General features: G+C 38.6%; 3 protein-coding genes across 4 annotated transcripts; 1 reads left to right on the forward strand and 2 right to left on the reverse strand.

Moving 5' to 3' along the window:
- Positions 1–9,507: 9,507 nt before the first annotated feature.
- Positions 9,508–11,255, reverse strand: LOC116197296 (nematode resistance protein-like HSPRO2). Its single transcript, XM_031527390.1, has one exon. It carries the CDS (start codon positions 11,172–11,174, stop codon positions 9,804–9,806), a length of 1,371 nt encoding a protein of 456 aa, XP_031383250.1. The 5' UTR covers positions 11,175–11,255; the 3' UTR covers positions 9,508–9,803.
- Positions 11,256–15,378: 4,123 nt separating this feature from the next.
- LOC116197055 (60S acidic ribosomal protein P0) lies at positions 15,379–17,578 on the reverse strand. The gene is made up of 5 exons (XM_031527058.1): positions 17,110–17,578; positions 16,474–16,542; positions 16,286–16,384; positions 15,807–16,199; positions 15,379–15,713 (listed from the first exon to the last, which is right to left on the reverse strand). The coding sequence occupies exons 1-5, from the start codon at positions 17,365–17,367 to the stop codon at positions 15,570–15,572; spliced, it is 963 nt and encodes a 320-aa protein (XP_031382918.1). The 5' UTR covers positions 17,368–17,578; the 3' UTR covers positions 15,379–15,569.
- Positions 17,579–19,284: 1,706 nt separating this feature from the next.
- LOC116197891 (syntaxin-31) lies at positions 19,285–24,104 on the forward strand. Of its 2 annotated transcripts, XR_004155115.1 has the most exons (7): positions 19,285–19,623; positions 20,559–20,809; positions 20,895–21,040; positions 22,273–22,311; positions 22,831–23,028; positions 23,242–23,484; positions 23,706–24,104. XR_004155115.1 is itself a non-coding variant. In XM_031528159.1 (6 exons), exons 1-6 carry the CDS (start codon positions 19,401–19,403, stop codon positions 23,399–23,401), a joined length of 1,017 nt encoding a protein of 338 aa, XP_031384019.1. In that variant the 5' UTR covers positions 19,285–19,400; the 3' UTR covers positions 23,402–23,599. The 2 variants fall into 2 exon arrangements, 1 of the variants encoding a protein (XP_031384019.1); XM_031528159.1 differs by lacking the exon at positions 23,706–24,104 and having other exon boundaries at positions 23,242–23,599.
- Positions 24,105–24,943: the final 839 nt, after the last annotated feature.

Genomic DNA, 24,943 nt, shown 5'->3' on the forward strand with positions numbered 1-24,943 from the left:
GAAGAGGGAAATGAGATGAAAAAACGAACAAACCGAGCTTCTCTTTCTACTTGGACATTGGAGAGTTGCCTTCCGAGTTTCGTGGTGGCTTCGGTCTCTGACCAGACATCCCTTGTTTACCGTACGGTAATTTGTCTTTAACCTGCCGCCCTGCCACGTGGAGGCTTCTTGAAGGCGATGCCCCCCGACGTGGCATTGCCACGTGCCCATACAGAAAAGGGCAGTTAAGAGTATGACGTGGTGGATTGTTGAGACTTGAGAGGATGGCTCGGAAATGACTAGCGAGAGTATATCATGGTGTAGAAATTGTTGATTTTGGCGGTACCGACAGCTCCAGAGGGATCGGGCGCGAGTTCGGTAGCATGCGATTTGCGGAGAGCATTGCCAGTAGTATTTCAACTACTCTGCAAATCTGGCGATGGGCCTTGTATTATTCATGTAATAATGAATATGTTACGATTATATCTTGTGTTCGTATGAACTCTTAACGGTTGATTCATGATTGATAAAATAAATAAATACTTATTGTGAAATAACGAAGCGAATCCGTACTCTCTCTTTCGGGGGAAAGATATAATAGCATTTTTTAGTTTCAATATTGTAAGGGAGCCATCGACTATACTAGAATTTCCTACTACACAATAAACTCATAACATTATGATGTCAAAAAGCAATGAATTATCGTTAACGGATGACTAGGCTTGTGGTTTAAAAAAATAAATTTTTTTTCTAACTCGAGGTGTCCGGACTTCGCTCGATTAATCCTCGAAACTCCGTGAATTCCCTGCGGCGTACGAAACGAGTAATCACGTCAAAGGCGCTCCGGTGACTTCAAAGGATTTCGAACGAGGGATCGAGTGGATACTTAAACTCCTCATTATCACTAGGCCAAATCCCTATTAATATGCTTATATTTATACATTAATATAAAGGATATTCTTTCAATCTGTGTCACCATGTTTTAAAACTCTATTCTCTCTCTTTCTTTAAAATATAATTTTTTTTTAAATTATTAGGTTGGGTGTAAGTACAATAAAAAATATAAATTAGGTTGTAAAACCATTAAGAGAAACATGACCTTATTTTGTACATATTTATATTTTATATTCGTATCAATATATCAAAAATACTCTCAATAATACACTCGAAACAAATTTCAAGAATTTTAGTATTATTTCCAGTAAAAATGAATTTATCAAAACCAAAAATGTTTTTTACACATTTTTAAGGGTTATATGTTACTTTTCAAAAATATTTATTAATTTTTCTAATTTTATTTGAATAGTCTCCAATTTTCTAAACTTTGCAATTTTCATAGCTAATTCTTTTATATAATATTATCTTCTACTTTATCATATATATTTATTAAATTCAAAGTGTTAATATGCATTTATATTTTCATTCATTACTTAAAATTTTTGTTAGAAATAACTATATCGTTGAATTTATACGCATCTTTTATTATTATAAAGTAGTGTAATTTTTTATTATGTAACATCAATAGAAAAACAAAAGTAATTTATAAGTTATTGTTTTAAAACTTTAAATCCGTGCATTGTGCATATAGATTAATCTAGTTATCAAATGATAGTGAGCAGAATTTATTCAATGAGAATATTTTATCAATTCTTTAGTGTCACGTCATTACTAAAAGATTGTTTGAGATTTTCTAATAAACAAAGAGTGAACATTTCCATAAATTTCGGGAAAAGGAAAACGAGCTGTCGCCAATCAATATGTTTTGGTCAAAAACATAACTTCATAAATTTCGGTAAGAAAGAGGTAAAATGGCTACCCTTAACTAATTAACTTTAGTGACATAAAAGAACTGATTATATTATTAGAAAAACACTAATTTTGCACTTTATATCGGTTCCATTCTAACACCATCTTCTGAGCATAGCACACAAAACCATAAACTATTGATTTTGTATCACATCTAACACGTCACATTTTCTGTCAATTTTAACTGAATTTATTGACGTGATATTTTAAGCCCCACGCGCATACGAAAGCTACATGAGTGGATCTTAAATGAGATTTTTTTAAATAAAATTATAATGAAAAATTAAAGGGAAAAAATCACTAGCAGTCACCAACTCCAAATCGTAGTCCTCAACGACTTATTCCATTTACCTTTCACCTTTTTTATTTTTGAGTTTTCATTGAATTCGAATCAGCGGAGTCCCACCGACAATCACCACCCTCAATTGAGGTCGCGATTGAGGTATGATGTTGCTAACGACCCCGAATTGGGGATGATGATAGCCGAAAAACCTTCACTGCACTTTGCATCTTCCCTTTAAACTTTCTTTCCTTTTTTTAAAAAAAAAGTTTAGAGCCGTGGGGATCTCGCTAGCAACCACGATCGAGGGGCGATGGCCGCCAACCCCCCTCCTCCTACACATTTTAAGATTATGATTTTTTGCTTTTGTTTTTCTAAAGTTTTTTATAATAATTTTGTTAAAAAATTCATCTAGCCCCACTTGATTAGCTTCTACACACCAGGTAGGCTAAAATCGTTAAAATCGGAAAATGTGACATTGTACTTGACGTGATATGATATTCAAAAAATTGTGCTAGAAATAATATAAAATTAGTGTTGTCGCTTGCACATTGCACGAGTCTTTGCATTTTTATAATTTAATTAACTTTTGTGATCAATATTTTTTGGATGTATTGTGAGATATATTTTAAAAATGCAGTGGATTGATAACTTGAAATACTTTTAGTTTACATTTTTATAAATTATATTAGCAAATGCATAATTGATGATGGAGATCATAAAATATGTATTAGACGATGGAGTACTATAAATAGAAAGTTGTGTGAGTGTTCGTATTTCTATGTGTTTACTTTAAATATTTTAAAAAGGAATTTATGAATATTATTTGATGAGGGATCACAACTCGCCATGAATATAAAATTTAGAAAGGTTGAATGTCATCGGGAGATATAACTAAGAGACAACAACTATGGTACATTAATTTTAGTTTATATAGTGTATGTTAGTTAATGGAATGGAGTATTTGTAAAATTTTATGTACTCTTACCAATGGTATGGATTCAATGTGTCAATTTATTGTGAGCTCATAAATTATCTATAAAAGTCTTATATTGCACGAATTAAAGGACAACTTTCGTTGAGGAGTCAGAATTAATATATGGAACTAAGACAAAACCTTAGTTTACTACAGTGTTATCAGAACCGGACCGGACAGCGAATCGATCGAGGCATGGATTCATAGGTTTATGGGTTCAACTGGGAGTTCGATAGTTGAACCGCTTGTTTAATTATAAAATAAATAAATATTTATTATTATAAGAAAATAATATCAAATACAATAAAATAAAAGAGTAATAAAATTTCAGATGCTCTAGCAGTGGAAGTAGCTCCAGATTTGGCAAAACAACGAGCTTGAAAGCAACTCCAAATTTGGAATCAGTTCCAGATTTGGCAAAATGCCACAAAATAACGACCTTTGCAATTCTATATGGAGACCTTAGCAACCAACAAGGATGGAGGTTCATGAAAGCTGCAAAATTTGGTTGACAAACATGAGTTATAAGACCACAGCAACCTCAGCACACAAGTGTCTAACCTTCACAGTTCATTCACACAACTCACACGTAAATCAAAGTTCAATATCACAAGAGATAAATCACAATTGCTTCGTCCAACGAGGACTAATTAATCAGTTAATAGCATAAGCAATTCCATGCACTCCAAAATCACCTTTAGCACTCACGATGCTTAAAAGTCATGTTCTGGTTTCAAATGATTAATGATTAAAACACTTTGACCTTCTCTCATGCAGGATTTTTGGTACAATTAGTATCACCATTACATTTATTTGGGGGCAAGTAATGCGTTGGTTATCTCAGTTGTGCGATCAATGCAATTACATATGCACAAATAATTGTTTTCAACGCATAGAAAATGTTATAAAATTTGCATGAAGTCCTATTGATATACCTTTTCTAGCAAATGGAAGTAAGTGTAACTGTAGTAGAGATCATAGCCTGGCAATTTAGGGATCCCAAATGATTGGCTGAACGAGATTGTGCTCTCAGCTCCTCCCTCAACTAAATAAGAATAAAACAAATGAATTTCCCATTGCTGACTTAGTTCAGAATGAACCATTCTCTGTTCATATTTGTAGTCTATAAATTTTTCAATCAATGGATATCATATTAACTAATTGGGGAAAAATCGAATATTCTAGTTTGTCTAAGAGTTTATGGGGCCAAAACAAATATGAGGAACTTCAATAGTATGGCAAAGCGCATTTCAAAATGTTAATGGCGAGTGCTTAAGAGAATGTAATTGGTCCTGCGACTTTTTGTTGAGAATGAATTGTTTCTGCTATGAAGTATCTGTAGTCGGTATTTAAGCTAGTTCTTATGGAGCTCGTTGACTTCAGCAAAAATAACCAACCACTCCCTTAGCATTCAGCAATAGCAAGTCACCATAATTTCAATTTTCACTTTCAACAAAATCAACCGATCAATGCCTCAATTTGTCACCGCAACCGCAAGCAAATGAGAAGAGGAAGAGGAAGCTCGAACCGTGCCTTGCCTGTAGACTCTGGACTGTGCAATCACAGAAGTTGCCACTCGCGGGTCTGGACGCTGGAGTCTGGAGAGTGGAGACTTTGGTCTGGACTCTGCAATCACAGAAGCTGCCACTCAAATGATGGAAGGAGAAGAGGAATCTTCTGAGTTATGAGACTATAGACTCTGTCGCTCGAAGGAGAAGAGGAAGACTGGTCTAGACTCTGTCGCTCGAAGAAGAAGACGAAACTTGCGACAAGAGCTCGAAGCAGAAGACGAAACTGCCACTCGACTGATCACTGATGAACTGAGTTGAGGTGAGGAGCAAACGGCGAAGATGAAGAACAGAGGAAGAACGAAGCGTTGTTATCAGAACCGGACCGGACCGGCCGGTTCGACCGGTCGGACCGGGAACCTGCACCATGTCCGATACGGTTCGCCTAAAAATCGAAATGGCAGCTTTGAACCGCCGGACCCATTGAACCAGTCGATTTTAAGCAAAATTCCATTGAACCAGTCGGTTCTATGGGTTTTTATGGGTTTCCTATTTAATGTAAAAATTGGTTGGTTGTATAAGGATTTGAACTCATGACCTCTTGCTTCTCATATTGGCATACTACCAACCAAGCCACCACCACTTTTTTATTCTTTTAACTCTACTTTTAAGTACTTATTAAAATAAAATATTTATTTTGAAGTAAGAAATATTAAATATAGATACTTTCTTATACTATTGTTATATTTCTTTAAAATCATCATACTTTTATCTTAATTATCATAATTTTTTTAATAATATGAATTATTTATTTATTTTTAAATAAACGCGTGGTCTGACCCATCGAACCCCCGGTTGGACCCATAAACCCATGACCCCGTACCCCTTCCGGTTCATCATCCGGTCCAATTCTGATAACACTAGAACGAAGAATAAGACTAGGGTTTTCGAATTTCCATCCAATTCTGCGATTTCTGCTCGATTTCAGTTCGGGTCGAGTGGGTTTCGGTACGCATTTAATTTAAATTTCTAAACCCATGCAATCGGCTGGTTCGAATGGGTGTGATGGGTTTATCTAAAAACCGGCCGGTTTTCTGGATTTATCGATTTTTTTGTGCATTTTGGATTTTTTAGCTAACCGGACCGAACATAGGTCTGATTTTCCAGTCCGATCGGTCCAATCGGCCGGTCCAATCCGGTTCTAATAACAATGGTTTACTATGAGTAACAATATAACATTATATAAATTACAATACTCTTCAATTGAGAATTAAAATTTATGGGCTATGAGTCCAAGTATTATTTTTTGCGGTAGATTAAGTAATTTTCTTTTGACACAAAAGCACATACATAGAGAATGAAAAAAATTAATTATTTCAACAATTTTAGGAATTAGTTGAGAAATATATTTTACGACTTACCCATGTAGTATTGGCAAAAAAAATGTCATAAAACAGCTAATATAAATAGAATATATTAAAATTTCAATATCAAGCATAAGTCTATCGCATAATAATAGGTAGAATAATTGTGTTTACTCCATGTATGACGAGCAAGTGAGGAATTAAAAAAACAAAAAATATTTATACTAAAAAATTATTAAAAAATATCATTTTAATATTTCTGAATTTCCTTTCTGAGATTTTTATTGAACTTATTTTTGTAAAAATTATGTTAACATATTCATATTATCAACTTCTTTTTGTTCTCGTATTTCCGTGAATGGAAAAACTCATACGACATTTGCGGGACCAAATTGATTCGTTTTTTACAATTATTAAATTCATCATCGGTTATTTATGTATTTATATCTATTACAACTTATAGTGGGGTGAGTAATGTAATTTTCGCTTTCCCTTTTTGCCCATGTTCCGTTAATTCTATTAGTTAAGAGCCATTTGATGATGGATGGATATGATAGTAATTTCAGACATGTAACTACTCGTCCACTCTCTTCTTCTTGCTCCATTTTTCTCTCCCCACTCTCTTAGGTGGCGTTTGGTGGATTACTAGTAATATGATCCTTAGGACCCTAGCATTACACATTACCACCACTTAGATTCCCACTCATTAAATTACCGGGAATCTACATTACTGCATTTGTTTTGTCCAATTAACATTATCGTAGTCTTTTTTTCGATATTTAATTTACAATATATTAGGAGATTACCGCCACTTCTTCCCAATTTTCAGCGATGTTAGGGATTAAGAGGGAGAAGGGGAGGAAGAAGAATGTGGATTACCATCCAGGTGGGAACATGGATTATCATCTAGAGGGCCGTTTGGTTTGCCGATTGTTAGATTAAGGGAAAAATGAATATTACGAGGAAAATTTAACTATGGGATCATTTTACATGGCTAAAAGGTTGAAAAGTATGTTGTTGTGTTTAATAAATATATTAAATTATGGGGAATGTAGGTGATAATATAATATATGATTTATTTTTATATAAATAAGATGTAGGACATAAGGTCGTAATATAAAAATACCAAGCGTTTCGACCATAAAAACTTTCTCAACCACACTTATAAAATGTTAACCCATGGAAGTGATTGCGGGGAATCACTTTACGTCTAAACGACGTAAAATAGGTGGAAAAGTTTGGATTTTCCTAAGAAAGTTAAAACTTTCCCGCCATCCAAATAGCTTGTAGGTGGCAAAGAGGTCCAAACAAACATGGGGATGTTGTGGTTTCAAGAAAAATAAACCCACATTCCTAGGAATATAGATAGATTCCCACATACTAGACGTACTCTTAATTAGCTGTAACTTCTCTCTCTCTCTTTTTTTTCCTCTCCCCTCTTTTATATTTCTCCTTTTGTTGCATAACAAGACCAATAATGATTTACATCACACTTAAGGGAAGTATAGTATTCAATTTTGACAAATTATTAATCATGCGTGTAGCGTAGATCACCTCTAGTGTAGGTTTATATTAAAAATGTGAGTAAGGAGACGTTTAACCATGAGTCAAGGAAATAGTTTAAAATTTTGCGTGACAAACTCTCATCGATTGAATGATGGTCTCTCATCGCATAAGTTCGGGGAAGTCAAAATTAAATACCTATAATAGATGTAAAATTTGTAAACTTTTTTAGTTAACCCTAAAAAATAAAAAGAGAAAAAGGATAGTGTACCAACACAATCTAAATTTGGAACAAAAAAAAAGATTTTTTTAAAATTTTCGTGTTCCTTAATTTTTCTGCCCGTCTCTTTAGGTTAGTGTGCTTGGGATTTTCTTATAAGCGCAAAAGAAAAAGAAAATAAAGAACGGGAAAAAAAATAAATGAATAAATGAAGGCACACTTTCAAAAATTTCTCAAGAGTTTCATGGGGTTAAGGAGGCCACACCACATGGATGTACCGTTCCGATAAGGTCTCAGTGAATTGGACTGGGACTGGACTGAAGTGGGCCCAGCTGGACTGCCTTTTTATGTATCGGAAGCTGAGCTGCAAAAAGCGCTCGAGCTTAATTAGTCTCATGAAAGGTACAAAACTATGGGAGAATCTATATCTAATATATAATTGTGGGGCAAATGTAATCAATTTATGTGACTTCCGCAAAGAAAGAAACAGAGATGTTAAATTTCAAAATCGAAGTATTTTGAACAACTACATTGTTAAAATTTTAATAAAAAAGAAACAAAATAATTTCAATTAATTACCCTATTGGTGATTAAAATAATCTTATCCATTTGATTATACTAATTCTAGCTATAAATATGAAAATTAATGTATTTTAATAGTAAGTGAATAAAGTAGTGATTTGTACATAAAGTATCTAAAATCTAACTCAATATGATCTGATGAAATTAAATTTTTTTTCCTCATCATCGTCAGCTTAAATATTATCAAACAATTAGTTTTACTATCATAAACTAGTTATTGTTTTTAGTGGCTCGTTTGTTTTCAGAGTTAAAATTACAAAAACTTTAACTTTAACTCAACCCACTACACAATAAAAATACACATTTCTCAAGTAAAAAATTTTAACTTTAACTTTAACTTAACACGCTACACAACATTTGTCCTTTTTCACAATCAAAATCAAAGTTACTTTAACTTTGAAACCAAACGCACCGTAAAAATCCAATTACTTAACTAATAAAGTAATCAAAAGAGGATGTAGCATAACGGCGCACAGTTTTGCTTGTTAACCTGGAGGTCGCACGTTCGATGCTTAGTGGGACTACTCGTGTCATCTTTTTTAGTTATTTAGGATTATCTTTCATTACATCAAACTTTAAACCTCCTTACAAAGCGCAGGTAAAATGGCTAGTTTTCACAACTGGACGAGTTTCTTATTATACCTATTAAACCTACGTCACTCTATAGTCTCTATTTCAGATCTGAAGTTCTCGATGGAACAATATACTGTTGGAAAGCCCGCACAAGATGATTTTATGAAATTACCCATGAAACCTATGACTGCGGCTGCTAAAAGCGGTCTCTATGAAGAACCTTACCATCCCCGGCTGCGAATGCTCCGATCGCATAAACTTCAGGGTCCGAATTGTAATTTAACGATATGCGCGTCCAATGTTAAAATACCTTAGCGCGTTCAACATTTTTGTAAGTTTTTGAGTGCCCAAAAAAATTAGATTTATATTTGTTCCGTTCCGCCACATTTAGTGCCCTGCCTGCCCTCAATTTACTGCAAACATCTAACGCCAGCTGGAAAAAACGCGCCGCCAAGTTTGAATCTTCGAGATTTCATGCCGAGACCGCAGCACTGTGCCCGGAAAAACTGTCCCTTGCTTAGCCCGACGGTCGGATGCTGAACTCGCACATCAGATTGGTCTCCCTTGATCGATATTTTTAATGATCATCCGTATCCGTTCTCATGAATATTTCGATGAGTGACGATTTAATAAGCTGTATAAAATTATATTTTCGCGTTAAACTGAAGTGATGCTCGACGCACCGAAGCATAGAATGTGTCGAGAAGAATCCGAGAAGTTTTCAAACATATTCCTTTCATTTTCAGGGATGAATGCTGTGGAAAAATTACAATCTCAATCCTCAACAATTGAGTCTAGCGTGTGAGCAAAATTTTCTACACGAGAAAATAAATTAAAACCCTCAGCCAAATAAAGAATCAACAAATCGTAATTCTTTCCCGTTTAATTCCCAGCTCCCGTCGACTCCGTCAACTCCTACCCCCCTCTAATCCGACCGAGTCACGACCGACTTTTCACTTTGACTTATACCACTGAGTCAACCGCCCGCCACCAGCCTTCCGACCACACCCTCTCACCGGCCGCAGCTCGACAGCTGCTCCCCGAGAAAGGTTTTTGCGGCGTCGAGGCTCGGGAAGTGAGTTGGCTCGAGGAAGAACTGGCTCAGCGAGTCGCCCGTCGACTCCAGGCTCCCCATCGCCGCCGCCACCACCTGCTTGTTCGCGTAGAAGAACCGCTTCGTGGCCGACTCCACCGCCTGCAGCGCCTGCAGGAGGTGCACCTTCTCCGGCTCCGTATGCTCCCGGTACAGCCTCATCGCCGCCTCCTGCATCCCCGGCCCGCCGCTCGGGTCCACCTCCACGCCGAGTATGTACGGCACCCTGTGCCTCAGGTCCCCGCACATCCTCGTCATCTCCACCAGCCCCCTCGATCTGAAGCAGAAGGCCACCGCTTCGCTCTTCACTCCGAGCTGGCTCTTCATCAGCCGGAGCAGATTGTCCGGGTCCATCAACAGGTGCAGATCCTCGATCTCTTCCATAAGCTTCCAGACCCTCTGGAGGAGGAAACACCTGCGCGCTGCCACCGCGAAGCTCCTGCTCTCGATGCTCTCGTCGGCGAGCTCGAGTAGCTTGACCGCCGCGTGGATCCACGACTCGAGGATCTGGTGGATTGAATATATCGTCAAGTTCTCGTGGTTCTCGATCTTGTCGTACGGGTCATTCGGCTTCTTCGTCAGCGAGTGGAGCTCGCTCGGCTTGCAGACGATGTCGTAGTCGAGGCTCGGCTTGCCGGTCAGGTTCGGCTCGCCGAGGCCGAGGGTGTACGGGCACCGGCTCATCTGGCATTCCACGGTGTACAGGATCTTCTGTGCTACGCCCTCGGACCTCCGCCACGTGGCGAGCCGCGGGAGCAGGCTCTCCTCGCTAGTGCGGCTCACCACCGTGGCTCCTTCGCCGGACTCGCCGGGGAGCCTCCACACCTCGAGGGACGAGCTCGACGTCCTTGCCAAGGTGCCGCCTCCCGACCTTAGATCCGCCACCGGAGCCGCGGGGATGCCTTCTTCCTCCTCATTCTCGATCAGACCGGCGATCAGCTCGATCTGAGAAGCCGCGAGTAACTCGAGCCTCCGGCTCCACTCCTGCCGGTTGGCATACGGCCTGGGGTCGGAGAGCGTGGTCGAGATGAACCGGAACGTGATCTCGAGCGCTTGGAGGGCCGGCCTGAGAAGCTGCTCGGCTCTCCAGTTTGGGAACTCCCTGGCAGACCAGAGCTTTGTCAGCTCCGGCAAGCGGAGGTACTGCTCGTATGCCGAGCAGGCAGAGTCAGAGGCGGTTGCCAGGTCGGGAGCGGCCCCACGGAAGGGAGGAGCCGCGACGAGGAGGCGGAGCTTCAGGGGTAGCTTCGGGGAGGAGACTAGCTTGGATTTGCAGTCGAAATCAACCATTTTGGGTCTCTGTGATGTGACGAAGCGTTGTTTTATTCTGAGCGGAGAATTTGATGGATAAGGGAGAGAGATGAAGGGTGAGAGGTTTATATAGAGTGGGGGCACCGCGGAGGATAAATATGAGAATATGAACAAGAGAGAAGGCGCGTAATATCTTAACGCAAGCAGAACGAGGACTATGGAAAGTCGGTCACAGTTGGAATACAATTTTATGATTTTTTTCATAATAATAATAATAATAATTCGTTGTTGGAATGCAATTTTATGAGTTTTTAGTAATAATTATTACGATTATTATTATTACAGTCTGGAAAAATTCCGGCCTTGAACATGTGCAGCAGGCCACATGTGTTCACGGACCTCGGACGTCCACGAGCTCGAGCTCGACGCGATTGATCTGCTAAAGGGGAAGATTGGGAGAATCGAAGGGAATCCCATTTTATACCGATTTGATGTATCAAGATGGCCCATAATGGTAAGGTAAACCGGACAAGTCATACCGATTTTTCTGATTCCTAACAATTATTATTATTGTCATGGAAATAAATCATAGAAACTCCAACAAATTATTCTTGAAAGTTTATGCACCGAAAGATTCATAATTTTAGCTTGTAAAATACTTTCTTATTTATTCAGTCAATTGGTGACTACGATGATATGATTCGGTGATATATTGACCTCTTAGCAACCAAACTCTATTTGTAGTACATGAGTTTTTTGGAAGTAGCTAGGGCCACATGCCGTCCAAATAAAATTAATTTTAGCCAATAGAAATTGAGATTACCCATGTAATTAATCTCACCGAAAAAAAAAGTCAAGTAAGCGATCTAGGAGGGAGGGAGCAACGTAAAATTCCACCGAGCCATTAGACTTGGTTGAGCACATAAGGTTGAGCATGATTACATGTTTCGCCTAACTGGGAAAATAGTATTTTCATGATCCCTGTCAATTGTTCTAATAATTTTCACGTGCACTTCTGGCTAACTTTTGTTAGTAACTACGAAACGTACAAGAGGAAAAAAGAAGAAGCTCTTCATGACCGACCAAACCAACCGATTATAATTATAATTTATCTATCGAAAATTTCATGTTGTAATTTCTCTTAACTGTTTCTTGTGGCAAAGTAATCGCCGTGAGTTTGGAGATCAAACTAAGTGTTCGAAATTGAGGATTAACTGAACTAATTAAATGTGTTTGATCTGCACAGGGAATTAATTTGGTCCGACCGAGTTGGTGCCACTAGGCCATATGAACCAACTCAATCTGAACATGGCAAATGGCCAACCCCTCTCTCTCTCTCTCTCTCTTATCCGGATAGGATAGATCCTTCCTAAATCATGAGGAAGGATATGGTCTACAACCAGAAAAGATTTTCCTGTCTGAAAAATTCAAATCAAAATAGACACTGTTTTGTTGGGTGGGGTTTAGGATAAAGTAGTTCCCACCTTTTCATTTGCTGTCCAGTTCCCACACGTCTACCCTTTGCCATGTTTGCCCGGCATGTCAATTGCTTTGCTGGTAGTCTAGTCGGACTCATCCTCCCGCATATATCGCCTCAATCTTCACCGATAATTCTTATCGGTCATACCCTTTAAAGTAAGACGAGTAGAAAGTTGTATGTGCGAGATAATACCCGAGATTTCTATTTTCTTTGCCCTAATAATTCAATACAAGAACTGAATTTTCAATCAGTACAACTAAAAGATTTTAGGATGAATAGCAGATTTATATAGAGAAAAACCCAATTAAGGTTTATATCTAGAATCCGTAATGCTCCATTTGGTTTCGCAGTTAAAATCACAAAAATTATAACTTTAACTTTAACTTAACACATTACATAACAAAAATACACATTTTTCAAGTCAAAAATTTTAATTTTAATTTTAACTCAACACACTACATAATCATTTGTTATTTTCCACAATCAAAATCATAATTACTTTAACTCTGAAACCAAACGTATCATTTATGTTTGGTTCTCTCTATCCCGTGACTAGTGGACGTTGCCTAAACTTTATATCGAGATTGGTTGGTTTGGTTTACTTTCACGATTTCAATGGGTTTGATTTGTAACTGAGATTTTTAAATCTTAACTTTAATTTTAACTCTACCCACAATAAAATAAAATAATTTCATTCAAACTCAAAAGGATGGACTACATATATATAAATATTTATACCACTCCATTATAATACAACTCCATAATTAATGAATTCTCAACACCATCCATCCATAATTGGCTTTGTCTTTTTCAAAATTAAAATTCAGTTAAAATTTGACTCGCTAATCAAATGAGTAGTTAATTTCTCAATAAATTAATAATGATAATAATATTATAATAATAACGAATTATATGCAACGAAATTAGTATAAACCAACATATTTTCGTTCTTATATATTCTCGCGACTAGTGGCGCCGCGGAATTGCCAGCGTGGCATCGCCCCCAACCGGGCCGACCGACTGGACCGTACCGATTAGGGTTGCCTCCAGCAGGACGGCAAGCGGCACGTCCTCGCTGGCCTTTTTAATACTCTCTCTCGTTCCCCGTTTCCATTTCCCAATCATCAACCAGGCCAACTAAAATCACGCGGCTGATGCATGTGGAACTACTCCATCTCCGACACGTGGCAGGCGCCTGTCAGGTGGACCCACCCGCTGTCCATCCATCTACCCCCCACCAGTACAGTTTCACAGGTGGCCTGACCCTATTCACCCGTCGGTTCCTAACGGGGGGAGATCGTGCCATCGCCACGCGGCGGAGTGTTATTGGACGAGTAGCTTAATTGGCTTCCACGCAGCGTGCGTTCCATCCAAATCAGCGAAAGCGGAAAGCGGCCGTTAACTGGCCCGTATGGGCCGCCGACAGTTTTATGAATATGATATTGATTATTTATGGTACATGTCTACATGATAAAAAGAATTTAAATAAAAAGACAAATAATACTTTCTTTTTTTTTTTCCGGTTTTGGGATAATATTGATATTATTTTATGTTATCCGAGTGGCTTTAGGACGGGAATGTTGTTCTTTTCTTTATCTTTATTTTTTTATCATTTGAAATTGAGATGAAATTTCCGGTGGGTTTTTTTGACTTTGAAGGGAGTCAAAGTATGGGATAAAGAAGAAGGGAGAAGAGGTTTCCTGGCAAGGAAGCATGTTTCGGGGCGGATTATGGGGGCATCGTGCCTTTCAATTTCACCGAGCTTACCGAAAAAAAAGAAGAAATCGTGACGATTATATTGATTGACAATGTCACTTTTAATTTTAAGAAATTTCAATGACTAGGATATAGATATTTTTTTCTCCATTTGTCACTAAAATCATGATTAATGCAGCAGAATGAACGAAATCGAATAGACGGAAGGCAAAGAAAGGAGTTTCATAAAATGAAATATAATTATATGGAGAGAAAAATAAATTTTTAGATTGAACTTGAAAATACGAAGGAGAGTAATTTAAAGAATGAACTTACTTACTAAGTCATTTTATATATGTATATATATAGGAAATCGAGAGAATATATGATAAATAAAAATTAGTTGAAGTGATAAAGAGCATTACTCAAATTTTTTTGAAGAAAAGATCATTGCATCAAGTCGGATGAAAAAAATAAGACCATTCGAATGGAACGCCTTTTCCATGACCGAGAAAAATATGGAACGTCTTTGCGAACTCATAGTAGAGATACTAAAAGAATAGTGTGTAAAGACGAGATTCCCTTCCATTGATTTCCGATGTATGTGTGACCTAATATTATCTCAGTAGTTGCTCTGGCTTTAATCGGGTATTTGCCTATATCGAGTCTTCCCAACTAAAATGCAATAGATATGAGTCATCTAGTTGGGATCTCGTGCATCAATATCCTACAAAAACCCTGTCATGTCCGAGACAAAGGCTAACTTATAGATACCTACGATTCATCGGAAAAGGATGTAACCCGATGAGATCACTGCAGTTGAATGATCTTTCATGCTAATGAAATAATGACTAGAAACATTTTGCCGCTTCCATGCAAGTCAAAATGCCCACAAGACAAGTTGATAATTAAATTACTACGTTGAAGAAGCTTCTGATACTGCTAATAGCAGATCTTGTCAAATGTCAAGCAACACGCTTTAGCCTTTGACGGCTGATTATTGTGTCCTGATTGATCTCAGAGCATCTGAAACTAGTCGATTGGTTTTACCATTTCCGACAAGGCCAATTGAATTAGAGCTCAACTATATAACAATAAAAATGACAGAACAGTGTTTAAACTAAAATACTCAAAAACATTATACTCAATACGAAAGAGTAAAACATATTCTTCAGTCGGGGGAAAATAAACATGACCTGAACATATCAATCCACAAAACAAACAGAAAACATCCTGTAGTATTAAACCTAGCAGAAACACTAATCAAATAGGCCGAAACCCAAGTCGTCGTCGGACTCTTCAGCTGGCTCGTCCTTCTTCTCTTCCTCCTTGGCAGCGGCAGGAGCAGCACCACCATCAACTGGAGCAGCTGCTGCAACAGCCACAGCAAACTTGCTCGGGTCCTATACAGCAAAAATAAGGTCGATCACATCAGGGAAAAAAGAGACAAACATGGATAACAATTGGAACCCATCAAATAGCAAAGAATTACAGACCTTGAGGTACTCCTTGACTTCCTCAGCGTGTGGGTACGAATACTCAGTCTCCACAGCAACAGCCAGGACATTCTTGTAGGCATTGATGAACATGTGGGGTGCAGCAGCAAGGGTCGGGTACGAGATGGCGAGGGCCAGGGATGTGACCATCGACACACCAGCAGCAAACTTCTCCACAAGGTCATCCTCGGTCAGGTCAAGCACCTCTGGGCTGAAGACGGACCCATTGTCGTAAACAGACTGGACAATGAGACCGTACGAGAATGGCCTGATCCCAAGCTTCGCCAGGAGGGCAGCCTCAGAAGACCCCACCTTTTCGCCCTTCTTGATGAGCTCCACAGGGGTGATGATTTCGACAGTTCCCTTGTTAATCTTGGTCGGGATGTTGAGAACCTGACATAGTACTTAGCATGAGAACAAAAACCGGGGTGCATAAAACTGATCCTTTGTAAAGTCTAAGGGAACAGCAGCTCCTGAACCTGGAAGAAAGAGGTCTGGGATGGGTCGAGACCGGTGTTGCCAGGAGGGACGACCACATCAATAGGAGCAACGAGCCCAACACGAGCAGGAGCTCCAACCTATCCAAGTCAAAAGTACTCAAAAATCATTAGACTGAAGTGAAGCCTATGACAAATACAGGAACAATGGAAACTCGCAGACTCGGTACCTTGTACTTTGCCACCTCCTCACTGACTTCCTTCAAATCACCCTTGGTGAAGATCAAACCCACATTGCCCTAATTACAATGAGAAAAGGTCAGACTAAACCCATTTAAAGATAGCAATCAAGCAGCATTAAGTATTTGGGCCTAACCATGTAACTGCAAAACAGACTTCCAAAATGCCCTAAATGTACAAGAAAACCTCCCGGAATCTCGTAAAAGCTACCATTTTTATGATTTCTTGATTCACCAAATAGCCAACTACTCAACCGTCCGCTAGATTGTATACTATCACCTTCCATGGAAATTTCGCGGAGCAATTTCAATCACGGACAGAATTCTAACACTGTGATGAAATTCTTTCCAACTTAATTGTCGAAAATGGATTAGGAAGTCATCAAATTCAAATTACACAGCTAATCAGAACGACTACATCAGCTTTCAACAAACAGCTTCTGCTTGATTTTCTGCGCAGTAAATCATAGCTTCAAAACAACAATAGCTTTACTATCATTTCATAGCTCATAAATGACAGCCCAAAGTAACGATTTTGGACAAACATATCGGCCTACGAAGCTCAGAAGTCGCATTAAGATTGCTGCCAGAGCTGAAAATGAACAGATTCGGAAGGTAAAATAGTACCTGGAGGAGGGGGATAAGGCTGAGGAAGGCATTGTTCCCGGTACTCTCGGCGTGCATCCTGATGGACCTCTTCATCATGGTGTTCTTCCCCATGAGCACGACAGAGTCGCCGCGGAGACCACTCCTGATGTTCTGCAGCTGGTTCGATCCGACATTGTCGGCGGCCACGATGAGGATCTGGCTGTACTCGTCGAGGAGCTGGCACAGCTTCGCGTCGTACGCGATCTTCTTTTCCGCCTTCGATGTTTTCACCGCCATTGATGCTGGTTAGCAAAGCTACTAAGCTCCTACTGAGAATTACAACAACAGAAACAGAGGCGAGGTAGCAAAACTGAGGGCCAAGACTAAGCGATCGGCTTGGTCAAGGCGGACAGCGAGGCTGCGCCGTCACTTTAACCCCTACTTCTGAAGTGAAGAGCTAGCGGAGGAGAAAGGGAAAACCCTAGACGGAGGCTGGTGGAAATGAGGGTTTGGGGGTTGCCGGGTTTATATATCGTAGGTGGAGGAGGAAGACGACGGGGTTAACTTCTTTTGCCCTAGATCGGACGGTGCTAGATCTCTCATCTGACGGTCCAGATTTGTCTTCGATCTCATGGGCTTGATCATACTACGAGTGATTGGGCTAGCTGGGCTTCTTGGATTTTGTCCTCTGTTGTTGGGGTCCATAAGACAGAGAGCCCTAGGAGTACGAGAGTCTCTAAGAGTGTATTTGAATTGAGAGTTGAGTTGAGTTGAGTTTTGGTTTTAATTGGTTTGTAATGATTATATTGTTGAATTATGAGAAAATGTGTGAAAAAGTAATAAATAATTGAGAGAAAATAATGATTAAGTAATGATTGTGTTGTTGAATTGTGAAAAAGTAATGAATAGTTGAGAAAATTTAATATTAAAAATTGAATTGAATGGTTAAAAATATTTAAAAAATAAAAAAAAATAATGATTGTGATGTTGAATTGAAGATAAGTGGAGTTGAGTTAAACTTTGTTGCGAAAACAAACACACCCTAAATTGTTGGATTACGAACATAATCTTCTAATGGAGGTGGTGACTCGAGCTAAAGGGTCGTGCTATTATACCTACTCGGCGAGTCACATGCCATTGTAATGTTTGCTTTAGAATACTATTATCTTACAAGGATCCTGTCATGTCAAAAAGTGCCACATCCGTCTTAGGATATAAAAGGTTTGTCTCTTGATTATTTACATGCTCCAAGTAAAAAAGAACCTCCCAATAATTTATTTGGTTGCGTATGGTTTTAGAGTTGAGTTTTGATTTTAATTTATTTGTAATAATTGTGTTGTTGAATTATTGAAAAAAATGAAAAAGTAATGAATAGTTGTGAGAAAGTAATGATTGTGTTGTTAAATTGTGAAAAAAATAATAATGAATAGTTGAGAGAAAGTAATGATGATGTTGTTGAATTATAGAAAAAGTAATGAATAATTGAGAGAATTTAATGTTAAAAATTAAATTGAATGATTAAAAAAATTGAATGAAAATGAAAAAGTAATAATTCAGTTGTTGAATTGAAGATAATTCGAATAGAGTCAAAAAAATTTTCGAAACCGGAGAAAATTAGCAACGATTCTTTTGGGTCATGGAGGTTGACGGCTTTCTCATACTTAGAAAGGTCACAAAATGGAGGGGTAGACTTATAAATGAAAAAGAACTAAAGGCGTAAGAATTGGTAGTATAAAAAAAGAATTTTTACGTCATATGGCTCATGATTTACACGTTTTATTAAATTTATCATATGTTTTTTTGTCAAATATATCACATGGTTTACATTTTGCTCGAAATATATCCCGTTGTTTTTGTTGTCTGTTAATGAAACGTTAGTAGGCTCCAAATCTATCCCATAGTTTCAATTTTGTCTCAAATCTATTATATAATTTTAATTATTTCCTAAAAATTATTCTATAGTTTTAATTTCTTCTCAAATCTATTCCGGATAAAAATGATTACTGTAGCAAAACCATTAAATGTTGATGAAAATATAATGACGGAATAGATTTGAAACAAAATGTAAATCATGGGATATAGCTGACAAAAAAAATATTGAATAGATTTGACAAAACGCGTAAATTATGAACCATTTGGATAAAAATCCCTAAAAAAATTAGGGCGCGACTTGTTCACTAGAAAGAACTTTAGGGTGCAAAATATAATTTTTCTCCTTTCCTTCCCGTTCCCCGGCGGAATGCGACACCAACCTATATATACTTCTTCGATCCCGACCAAATTATCCATCTCAGCCTCTCCCCCGCCGAATCACCGGCGACCATATAGCCATGGCGTCTTCTTACAGAGATCGGACATCGGAGTTCCAGTCGCTATCGGAGACTCTGAAGAAGATCGGAGGATTATCTGCCGCTAGTGAAGCTGAAGCCGGTCCGGATACAGCATCGAGACCAGCTCCAACAGCAGCAGCCAGATCCGAGTTCAACGAGAAGGCTTCTCGGATCGGGCTAGGGATTCACGATACTTCTCAGAAGATCGGGAGGCTCACTCAATGTACGTGTTCCAATCCCCCCTCTCTCTTGCTCAGAGTATCTCTTTTACTGCGACTCCGATCCTTCTGTGATCAGCATCGTCTGGTATTGAGTTATTGTTTATGGCGATGCTTCGAGATTCTCCTAATCCATTTGCTGTCACTTGAATGCTTGTATTTGGCTTCTGATATATCGAGCTAGTGATTTTGTGCTTATTTCTTGCTGTGATCGAACCTTACTGCTTGGTTACTTCAGTGGACGCGGCTTGTCTGTTACATTAGTGAAATGGCTTTGATTTTTCAAAGAATTAGCACGGACTGGGTTGAATTAGATGCCACTGCTTGAAATCTGAATGCTTCTTCTCGTGAAATTCCAGTTGTGATACCTCAGTTGTGGAGGATATAAAATAGATTTTGAAATTTGTTCACTGTGTTCTTTTGACTGTGGATGCTTGTGATTTCGAGCTGCTTCTTCATGTTTCAGAATTGGTGCCTCAACATTTTGAAAGCGTATTATTTCTAGAAATTCAGCTGTGGTATTCACGCAGAAATCATACTTGCTCAGAAGAAACCCTTTGGAGCAATTATTTGCTTTCACATGGCATGAAGAGGAGCAACACACACCAGACCTCCAGTCTTAGGATACTGAATTGACAAAAAGTTTGATGGTAGTGTAGTAGGCTTGTTATGCTGGGTTTTGATGGATAAGCACTCCCTTCCGCCAACATTTTCAAGGAGTTCTGAATATCTGAATTGCAGCTGTATGCATGAGCAACACGGTCTATAATTTGTTCTTTATTGTAATGTAGGTGATGAAATTTAAGTAGTTTTTCAAGCATTTCTCTGTGCAGATACTCTGGTTACCCATTTACTTCTCTATAGCTGTAAATCAAACTTTCTGGAGATTCATAGCCGCACTCTAACCACAAATTTTGCTTCATTCTGGTATTAATTGCAGTGGCCAAAAGATCATCCATGTTTGACGATCCTACCATTCAAATACAAGAATTGACTGCATTGATAAAGGATGACATTACAGCATTAAATGTAGCTCTTCAAGATCTGCACACAGTTCAGAATCTGGAAATGGCTGGTGGGAACTATTCTGAAGATAGAGCTGTTTATTCAGCAACTGTTTGTGATGACCTCAAGAGCAAGCTGATGGGTACCACAAAACAGCTTCAGGATGTTCTGAAAACCAGAACTCAGGTGTGGTAGATGCAAAAAGGGGTGCATTTAGCTGGTTAATTTGTCAATGTGGTTTGTTACATCGGTTAAATATTTTAACTGGCAGAATATCAAGGCTCATGAGAATAGAAAACAAATATTTTCGACAAATGCAGCGAGGGAGAAACCTCTTATACAGCAGCCAAAATTCGCGGCGGAGCCACCTCCTTGGTCAAGTTCATCTAATGCATCTGGAGATGCGCCACAAGCAGGGTAGGAACTTTAGCTGGTTTAAGTATGTCTGTGCATGTTTGCACTAACCGTGCACCAATTTTTCTGACTGGAGACTTGCCAAAAGAATTTAATGAGCCCCGATATCTGATACTCTTTCATTTGCTCGAGTCACGCATCTTAATTGCTCATGCAATGTTTGGTCTAATATTTTCGTGTCATGGTGAAATACAAAGTTTAAGTGTATCTTTACTAGAATTCTGTGTAAATTGCTCTCAGCACGTTTTGCCCTTACATCTCTGCAAGTAATAGAATGCAGAACTGTTCATCAGGAAATAAATATTGTTCTTTTACATTGTACTTGGGAGATAGCCAGGTAGGGCGAAGAGAGGAGAGGAGAGGAGAGGGAAGAAGGGGAGATGGAGTGAGATAAAAGGAGTGGAAGTGGAGGGAGACTTGCATTCCTCATTTGGAAATTATTGGCAAAGGTAGAGGAGAGACAAGGAGAGGAGTGAATAGGATTTTTATGGAAGTTGAGTGAGGAGAAAGAGAGATATATGGAAATCACTCCAAATTGCTCCAATTAGGAGGGTTTGCATATTCTTTATAATGGAGGGAGTTGGAGGGAGAGTGCTCTCCCTCCATTTTCCTTCCTCTCCCTTCCTCCCCATGGAGGAACTCTCCCAAACAAGGGAGAGTAATCTCCGTCCAAATCCCTCCAAATTCTCTCTCCCAAACACAGCTTTAAATCTAGAACAGGTTTTTGGGGCACATGTTGAGAAATTGAGAGCAGGCAGGAAGAGCGTGCATGTATTATATGTGTGACTGGGTGACAATATAGCTTATGCAGAAGACAACAATGGCATCTGCTGTTTGTTTGTTTTAGCTTGGAACACCTGGTGTTCATTTCTTTTCTTTTTAATTCCTCAGAAATTAGATTAGTCAGAAGTTATAAGTTGAGTTTTCGTTTATGCATCGGTGTTGTTTCATTACAATATGAATAATTAGAAGAAAAGGGTGCATTTCTGAAATTGTAATGGAGACAATAATATAGCTTCATATGGATGACAACAATCGCAAGTATAGTTTGTTGTTTGATCATAGGATTTTGATACACTGATTTATCATAATTCATCCCTATTTTTTGATGACTTATATTAGTGGGAGTTGCGTTGTTGAGTTAGTTGTTATTTTAGTGATGACTATTTTATTATCATTGTCGATTCCTCTATCTTTCTGCTTCTGATAGGATCCATTTCTCTCTCGTTGATCAGATTGCCATCAGGTGGAGTTCAAGTTGGCAACCAATTGAGGTTTGTCTTATATTTACTCTAGTGGAGAGAATATCATATATGTCCTGAGTTCCAATTACTGTTCTGCTTCCGTTAGAACGGGGACTTTATAAAATTTTGTTCTGGTCTTTTTCTTTTTATCTTTGATAAAAGAAGTTCCTGGTAATATATGGGCCTTAATCAGCAACTTTTGATTATTTTCAGAGTGGAGTTCACGGTTATGATGATGGAAAATATAATTATTTCGATGGGACTTTTTCTTATGAGAAAGAGATGTAGATCATCAAATTGGGCCCATTTTAAATCTGGGGCTTTAGCTAGACCTCTGCCTTTTGTGGCAGAGGATCCCATAAAAGCTGCTTATGTGCATGTCTGATATAGTGTTCCATATCAATATCCCTGGTGTAAAACTCTGACTTCCCCACTTTTTTCCCTTGAGCAGATATCAAGTTTGTGCAACTTCTTAGTTTTTGAAGGATCATTTCACAGGATGGAAATTTTCTGATGAGATGTGCTGCCTTTTTATGATTGTGCTTTCAGACGTAGGTCAGGTATTGACAACAGCCCGTCCCACCCAATGGAAGTTTCCATGTTACAGCAGGTAGTCCCACGTCAAGAGAATTATTCCCAGGGCCGTGCACTCGCCCTTCACAATGTGGAATCAACAATCTCAGAGCTGAGTGGAATCTTTACGCATTTGTCTTCAATGGTTGCACAGCAAGGTGAAATTGCCATCAGGTACGTCCTACCTGTCTGAATACAATTTTTTTTCCTTTTTCATTTTTATCTTTTTATTTTTTATTTTTTATTTTTATAAGTTGCACTTGATACCAAGTTCTTCAAAGGAGGTAAAGCAAGTGAAAGGACGGGAGCTCCTTTGAATATGTTATGTTGTATAGATGACTTTATTATGTCTCGGCATGATGAAGTCTGCCTTAATGGTGCAAGCAGGATCGACGATAATATGGAAGAATCGCTGGTGAATGTTGAAGGTGCTCGAAGTGCTCTCTTAAGGCATCTGAATCAAATATCATCAAATAGGTGGCTTATGGTCAAGATATTCGCCATATTGATACTCTTCCTGATGATATTCATCTTCTTTATAGCCTGAACTATGTAAATCGAGCAACGAAATTGGCTTCTGAGCCACCCGGACTACTGCTTGTTCCTTAGTTCAGATTAATCCAAGTATAGGTATGCTGCTGTAGCGTTATTCTTTTGTAAATCTGGTTCTGTCTGTTTGTAAGAATCTCTCGAAATATCAGAAAGAATGATTTATAAATATATTATATTACTAAATTGAATGTAATTTTGTTAAATGCCTGTCCCAATTTAGGGGCAGGATTTCTGAAATCGAACTCGCCAGGATCTTATATGCATGATTGTCCTTATAATTAGTCACCTATACGGTGCAGAATAACTTTAATTCATGATGCAAGACATCATATGCCCAGCATCCAGAGTCCAGTAAGATCACCAGCAGCTCCTTCACTTCTCAGGTTAGTCTTTCCTTACCCCTTAAATATTTACTTCTAACCTTGGTTTATATCTGCTCATCCTGAGGCCTGTTTCAATTTCCAATAACAAAGTTGTTAATTCGTCAAAAAAGCTTGCGCTGGGATAGGGAAGTAGTGATTGCCTTGATTGTCAGGGTCATTGTTTACAACTATTTCAATAAAGGATGTGCAAGTCTTGCTGTGCCGCCCATTTAACGATTCCCAGTGTGATGCTGTCATGTGTAAGCTTGTTGAGAACCTGACTTGCATGGAAATTAGTATGTGCATGAATGAATTACTGGCGAAGTTGTCTGAAAAGGATGTGCGTTGCTTGTGATGAAGCCTACTGCCTCTTTTTACTATGTGTAGAGCTAAACCGTGCCCGTGGGATGTCGTTATTAGTGAAAAGTATATTGAGAACAAATAGATATAAAATAAATTTACATTCTCAAATATACTTACCAATCCGGAGAAGGGGGAAAAGCAAAAGTGAAACGTTCGACGGGTGCATTTACCCGATAATTATATCTTTGCTGAAAGGTTGTTTAAACAATTATATCAGTATTATTTGAAACCCCGTGTGTGTGTGTGCGGTCCAGGATGTGATAAGCCTGCCCCCTAATCATTAACATTTTCACTAATCCCCAGGTTAATAGCTCCTTTAATTATTACCTTGCTTTAGCACTTTTGCTGGAAGGATAAGAAATTTAATTTGACAGAATGAGTTGTAACTCTTCACTTTGCTGGCCCTCTTTGTTTTCCTTCCTTTCTCAATGATCTGGTCAGTTGATTCTCTTAAATTGCTGGAGAACTCTGGCCGGTGAAAGATTTCCGATCAGTCAATTAGTTCGATTCGATCTGCTTACACTACCATTGCTAATGCCGTTCCTTTTCATGAGAAGGCTTTGTGCTCTTAATTCCTTCCATTCTATCCGGCAAGATACTTTCTTCAAAATCTTTTGCCTTGCCCTGACATACGAATTCTATCTGTTGATGGAATCGAAGGAGACGGTGGACAAGGCAACTTTCTGGTGGTCAGTGATGTCATGAAGTGGTTTGGATCCACTGCTGTTACAGGCCAGCACTCGATCCGGGTCAGGAAGTTCATAGTTAGTCAGATGAATCAATGCGGGTGCTTCCTAGGAATCTAAACGCGG

The sequence above is a fragment of the Punica granatum genome, chromosome 2 (genome assembly GCF_007655135.1).
Source record: "Punica granatum isolate Tunisia-2019 chromosome 2, ASM765513v2, whole genome shotgun sequence".
Classification (NCBI taxonomy): Eukaryota; Viridiplantae; Streptophyta; class Magnoliopsida; order Myrtales; family Lythraceae; genus Punica; species Punica granatum.

Bases quoted from the DNA above. Each gene is read 5' to 3' on its own strand.
- LOC116197296 (XM_031527390.1), bottom strand. From the start codon at position 11,174: ATGGTTGATTTCGACTGCAAATCCAAGCTAGTCTCCTCCCCGAAGCTA.
- LOC116197891 (XM_031528159.1), top strand. From the start codon at position 19,401: ATGGCGTCTTCTTACAGAGATCGGACATCGGAGTTCCAGTCGCTATCG. The intron at 20,810-20,894 runs GTGTGGTAGATG...TTTAACTGGCAG, and splicing joins TTCTGAAAACCAGAACTCAG to AATATCAAGGCTCATGAGAA. The intron at 22,312-22,830 runs GTTTGTCTTATA...TTGTGCTTTCAG, and splicing joins CAAGTTGGCAACCAATTGAG to ACGTAGGTCAGGTATTGACA.
- LOC116197055 (XM_031527058.1), bottom strand. From the start codon at position 17,367: ATGGCGGTGAAAACATCGAAGGCGGAAAAGAAGATCGCGTACGACGCG. The intron at 16,385-16,473 runs GTACCGAGTCTG...TGACTTGGATAG, and splicing joins AGGAGGTGGCAAAGTACAAG to GTTGGAGCTCCTGCTCGTGT. The intron at 15,714-15,806 runs GTCTGTAATTCT...TTTGCTGTATAG, and splicing joins AAGTCAAGGAGTACCTCAAG to GACCCGAGCAAGTTTGCTGT.